Source organism: Trematomus bernacchii, unplaced genomic scaffold (assembly GCF_902827165.1).
Source record: "Trematomus bernacchii unplaced genomic scaffold, fTreBer1.1, whole genome shotgun sequence".
Lineage (NCBI taxonomy): Eukaryota > Metazoa > Chordata > Actinopteri > Perciformes > Nototheniidae > Trematomus > Trematomus bernacchii.
In genome coordinates, this window is record NW_022987768.1 from 117,592 (window position 1) to 123,808 (window position 6,217).

General features: G+C 40.8%; 1 protein-coding gene across 1 annotated transcript; it reads left to right on the top strand.

Moving 5' to 3' along the window:
- Positions 1–2,311: 2,311 nt before the first annotated feature.
- LOC117496736 (olfactory receptor 10A6-like) lies at positions 2,312–3,288 on the top strand. Its single transcript, XM_034148474.1, has one exon. The coding sequence runs from the start codon at positions 2,332–2,334 to the stop codon at positions 3,286–3,288; it is 957 nt and encodes a 318-aa protein (XP_034004365.1). The 5' UTR covers positions 2,312–2,331.
- Positions 3,289–6,217: the final 2,929 nt, after the last annotated feature.

Consider the following 6,217-nt stretch of genomic DNA (forward strand, 5'->3'; position numbering starts at 1 on the left):
ATATCACACCGACGTGTTATAAGCCTTTGATGTCAATCTAATTACCCTTTGATGTCTGTCCTTTGATGTAAGGGGGGTGAGGTGTTGTAACATGTCGGTGTGATATCACACCGGCGTGTTATAAGCCTTTGATGTCAATCTAATTAGCCCTTTGATGTATGTCCTTTGATCAGTGTTTGTAACTAGTATTAAGGCAGTCTCTTTGAAGTTGTGTGAGACTGTCTCGCACCCCGTCCTCCTCCCACCCCGTCCCCCTCTCACCTCTTCTGTCACCCCCCTTCCTTTTGCTGTGATGTCAGAAGATAGTGAGGGGTGGAGTTAGGTAAAAAAAGAAATTCGTGCAAACTAGATAAAAAGACAATACCATGGGGTCATTAAGATCTTTAAATTATTATTTTCCTCTCAAAGAGACTTCGTTGTAGTTAATAAAGTAATTAAACATTAGTTCGCAAGCCATACAACTAAAGAGAAGATCTTTAGTTAACACAAATCATATTAAAACTAATCTAATTTAGAGAGGACAATAAAAGTTTTAGGTGACTTAGTGAGTGAAAATTAATGGCTGATAGCAAAATCAGGAGGTGACAGGTTGGGGGAGGGGAGGGGAGGGAGGGGATGGGTGTGATGGGAGACAGTCTCACACATCCAGACCACAGTTTACGTTTCTTTGCTTTTTGATGCAGGTATCATGGACATTGCACATACGATGCCTGAACGACTCCACAATGGATCCACGATGGTTTCTTGATGCACTGCTTTTTCTGATACAACGGTTGCACGGAGATCTCTGGAAGACACCAGAGTTAACACAGCCCAATCTGTTGAGGTCAACGTCGCTTTAACACTGCGGGGTCCATAAGTTTCTCCATTCTTCAGATTGTAGAAATGTAGTTCATTCGCCATATAGTTGAACACATAACCCCAAACATCTCCATTTTCCAGACTCCATTTTTCATGAAGAACCTCAGACGGATGGGTTTGAACACGGCACAGATACTGCATCCATTTCTTGACTGGCGCTCCCGACGGATGGCGGTAAGTTGTCACAGGCGTCTCGCTGATTAAACCCATATCGATGCGTCTCTTTGCCATTTTCGTTTTTGAAAGTTTAGGTGACTTGGTGAGTGGAAATGACTTTTTATCTAGTTTGCACGGATTTTCTTTTTTTACCTAACTCCACCCCTCACTATCTTCTGACATCAGAGCAAAAGGAAGTGGGGTGACAGAAGAGGTGAGAGGGGGACGGGGTGGGAGGAGGACGGGGTGCGAGACAGTCTCACACAACTTCAAAGAGACTGCCTTAATACTAGTTACAAACACTGATCAAAGGACATACATCAAAGGGCTAATTAGATTGACATCAAAGGCTTATAACATGCCGGTGTGATATCACACCGACATGTTACAACACCTCACCCCCCTTACATCAAAGGACAGACATCAAAGGGTAATTAGATTGACATCAAAGGCTTATAACACGTCGGTGTGATATCACACCTACATGTTACAACACCTCACCCCCCTTACATCAAAGGACTGACATAAAAGGGCAGACATCAAAGGCTAATTAGATTAGACAACAAAGGATCTACTACAAGGGGGAATATCACACCTACATGTTACAACAACCTCACCCCTCACATCAAAGGATATCACACCTATCTGTGATATCACAGCTACACGCGATAACACCTCGAACAAAGGGTCTCATTAGCATATCAAAGGGCCTCATTAGCATAAGTAGTAGTAGGTGTGACCTGTCACTTTTTATGCATACTAATGTGATGGAAGGGGTATCATTACTACTACTAATATTAAAGGCAAGTTTAGACACAGAGGAGAGTCTTCAGTCTATAGCAGCGGAACTAGCAGCTGGTCCCAGGTCAGCCTGAACCAGACCTCACTATACGCTCTATAGGAGAGTCTTGGGTCAAGTGGTTTGTGGACATTAACATAAACCCTCGCTCTGAGGACAGTTCGCCGGCACTTAGAAGCATCGAGGTTGGTGACATGCAGCTATCAGAAATAAAGTCATAAGATCTCTAATGCATCTGTTTGGGTGTAACTTTAGTTTGATCTTGATTTGATATGATGGTAGAGGGGGCCTGGCCTGTTGGGCTCTGGTGTTCTGGAAGCTTTAAAGCAGCAGAAGTCTCTGCAGCTGACAGAAGGGACTGCAGCAGTCTGCAGCACAGCAGGTGAGACACACTGCACTGTGTGATGTGCTCATGTTGCATTCATTTACAGTTCCTGACACACTCTGGGGGGGATGGTAAGTTAAGACTGTGAAGTTCAAATGTGCTCAGATATATCAACGTTTAACCTCTAAGAATGATGTCCAATTCAACTTCAGAAACTGTATCATATTTCATTCTTGGAGCTTATTTGAATATTGGATATTTGAGGTACTTGTGTTTCATGATAACTGCCATGGTGTACATTGTGATTGTTGTTGCCAACACGTCTCTGATTGTGGTTATCTGTGTGAACAGGAGCTTACATGAACCTATGTACCTTTTTCTGTGCAGCCTGTTTGTAAATGAACTGTATGGTAGTACAGGGTTGTTTCCATTCCTTCTGGTTCAGATCCTCTCTGACATTCACACTGTTTCTGCTCCGCTCTGCTTCCTGCAGATTTTCTGCTTGTACACATATGCAGGTATAGAGTTTTGTAATTTAGCCGTCATGTCTTATGACAGATATCTTGCTATCTGTTGTCCTCTGCAATATAACACACGTATGACTTCTAACAAGGCGCTTATCCTCATTATTCTGCTTTGGTTGTACTCTTCTGTGAAGTTCTTGATAACCTTATCTTTGAGCATCCGTTTGACACTGTGTGGGAACATCATTAATAGTTTGTATTGTAATAACCACCTTATTGTGAAGTTGGCATGTTCTGACACTCAGGTGAACAACATTTATGGAGTGTTTGCTACTGCTCTCACCATCTTAGTCCCTGTGCTTCCAATCCTCTTCTCTTACATGAGGATCCTCAGAGTGTGTTTCTCTGGCTCCAAACAGACCAGACAGAAAGCTGTCAGTACCTGCACACCTCACCTTGTTTCCCTCCTCAACTTCTCTTTTGGCTGCGGCTTTGAAATACTTCAGAGTAGATTTGATATGAGCGGTGTTCCCAGTGTGCTGCGTATTATTCTCTCACTGTATTTTCTCATCATACAGCCACTCATGAACCCCGTCATGTACGGACTGCAAATGTCCAAACTACGAAACATATGTAAACATGTGCTCTGTTCTAAACTGTTGTCTGGTAGGCCTGATAACTAAAGTGTGAATGACTCCTAAAACCATGTCTTGCAATGTACTGATTAAAAACATTTGACTAAACATGTTTACACAGAGCAATATACAGATCTATATTTGTAAAAAGAGATGAAAAAAAAGCTTAAAAGCGTAATGAAATGTATTAGTTGTAGAATGTTTATAACAATTGTTTTAAGATTAATTAACTTTTGACTTTATGAAGTTAAAGTGGCCAACACCTCTCCAACAGCAACCAAAGCATTAAAGTCGAAATTTGAACGTTTTTTATCTAATTCCTATTTTCAATACATTGTATTCATCTATCTATAGCTATCTATATCTATATGTGTATATATCTATATACATATAGATATATATATTATGACATGTTTATTATATGAAATAAACTCACTGGAAAAGGTAACTGAGTGAAATGTGTGAGCAGAGCCAGATTTTGCAATCAATGATATCTTTATGATGATTCATGTTGATAGTTTAGTTTAGTAGCCGGGGTTGATCAGACTAGACACCGCTTGTGTCCCAGCATTATTCACCCTCAGATCTACCCCCTAATCCAAAGCCACAGTTTCCGTTTCCTCTGTAACATTTCTTCTCCTTTTCCTCTTGGCCCCCCCGGTGATGCCCAGTAGCTTAAACACTTTGCAAAGTGAGACCCTGAGAATCCTCACTAATGAATAATTAATACATACAATATATACATATATACATACAAACAACACACACACACACACACACACTGTATATATGTACAGTATATCTAAAGTATATATATATATATATCTGTTAATGCTTTATTAGTGAACCTAAAGCTGGAAATTAGCGATGTTGGCTAAAGCTGCCCCATTTACTGTTTTTTGTGACAGTTGATCAATGGGGACTGCCAACGACACTTTAAACAAATAAACTATACACTATATTGACAAAATATATCCTCTTAATCATTGAATTCAGGAGTTTCCTTCAGTCCCATTGCCTCAGATGTATAAAAGCAAGCACCTAGCCATGCAGTCTGCCTTTACAAACATGTGTGAAAGAATGGCTCGTTCTAAAGAGTTCACTGAATTCAACGTGGTTCTGTAACAGAATGCCACTGTTGCAACAAGTCAGTTTGTGTCTTCTCTCCTAGATATTCCACAATAAAATGTAAGTGGTGTTATTGCAAAGTGGAAACGTTTAGGATCCACAGCAACCAGGAAGAGGCATATTAGTCAACCAGAAATATGTGTAAAATATGATTTTAAAATAATTTGCGCAAAATATATGCTTTTCCTATACACTGTATGACTGAAATTCTGTGCTGGGGCGATGGAAAAATTGCCCCACGGAGGCGGGTCTCTGTAGCAGGTTAGCCAATCGCTGATTCAAGATATGAATATATGCAGGGGTGCACATAACTGGTACGCAGGTACGCATGTGCGGCAAAAATCTGAAATGCGTAACGTCACTTTTGTCACTGATTTGCGTACCTGATTGATCATCAAAACAAAACACATATTTCGTCTACACGTGTTTCTTGTCAACACTCAGTGGAGTAAACATGTCCAAAAGACATTAAGCAGCTACTTTGGCGTTTTGCTCCCTGCTAAAAATCTTCTGACTTTCTTGGACTGATTGTACGGAGCCGCGCAGGCCATAACCGACGGACCTGAGAAGCTTTACAGGAGGCAGAGACTTAGATCACTGGACGACAGAGTTGTTCACCGTGTGCACAGACAGGGCTGATGTTAACGTCGGTATGAACAACAGAATTGTACCAAAACTACGTCAACTGGCTGCGGAGGGAGACTCCCCTGTGCACATTCTGTGCCCCCCGCACACACTGGAGAACTACGCAAAAGCTGATCACAACGTTCACGCTCTGTGGTCAAGCTGCTGCAGTTTTATTTTCAACAAGGTGTAGCAAAACCAAACACACAGGTGCAAACTTACTCAGGGTGTTAATGGAAGAGTTTGCAATCAGACAGAGGTGGAAGAAGTACTCAGATCTTGTGTAGGAATTAAAAATGTTCCTCAAGTAAAAGTAGAAAAGTATTCTCATCAAAATATAGTGAAAGTAGCGACAGTAAAAGTAGAAAAGTATCATCATCAAAATATAGTTAAAGTAGAGACAGTAAAAGTAGTCATTGTGCAGATTGGTCCATTTCAGAATAATATATATGATATGTTTTATAATGATTGATCATGAAAGTGTTCTCAAAGCTGGTAAAGGTGCAGCTAGTTTGAATGACTTTGTATACTGCAGGGTAGCTTGTGAATTTACTCCAGGTGGAACTAAAGTCTGATTTAAGACTTGATTAGATTTCACATCATTCATCCACATCTGTGAAGTAACTAAAGGTATTAAATACATGTAGTGGAGTAGAAGTACACAATTTACCTCTGAACTGTAGAGGAGTAGAAGTACACAGTAGCATCAAGTAGAAATACTCAAGTAAAGTATAAGAATCTCAAGATTGTACCTAAGTACAGTACTTGAATAAGTGTACTTAGTAACTTCCCACATCTGAAATCAGATATGACTTCAAGTCATGTGATCATTTCTTAGTATTTGATCCTTCAACTTGGCCTCAGGAAATGCAAGGACAGTTTTGGCAACAAGTTTTGGAGAAAACAAATCAGAGGCTTAAACAGGGACAGGGAGCAGCATCTTCATCATCTACCATGCAAGAAGAGGAACTAGAGGACAGTGAAGGAGACACTGAGGAGGACAGTGAGGAGGACTGCACTTATTAACACCACGCTTCGTGTGGGGTGAGTACCAAACGCTGTCTCCTGGTACTCATCTGAGTAGCTCACTAAAAAAGTGATGTGCACCCCTGAATATATGTCATAAAATGTAGCCCAGCGGTTCCCAACCTCTTTCAACTCAGGGCCCACTTAAGAATCAAAAAAATGTTTGCGGCCCACATTCAACCTTAAACAATACGGAGGC

Coding starts and splice junctions, on each gene's coding strand:
- LOC117496736 (XM_034148474.1), top strand. CDS start 2,332: ATGATGTCCAATTCAACTTCAGAAACTGTATCATATTTCATTCTTGGA.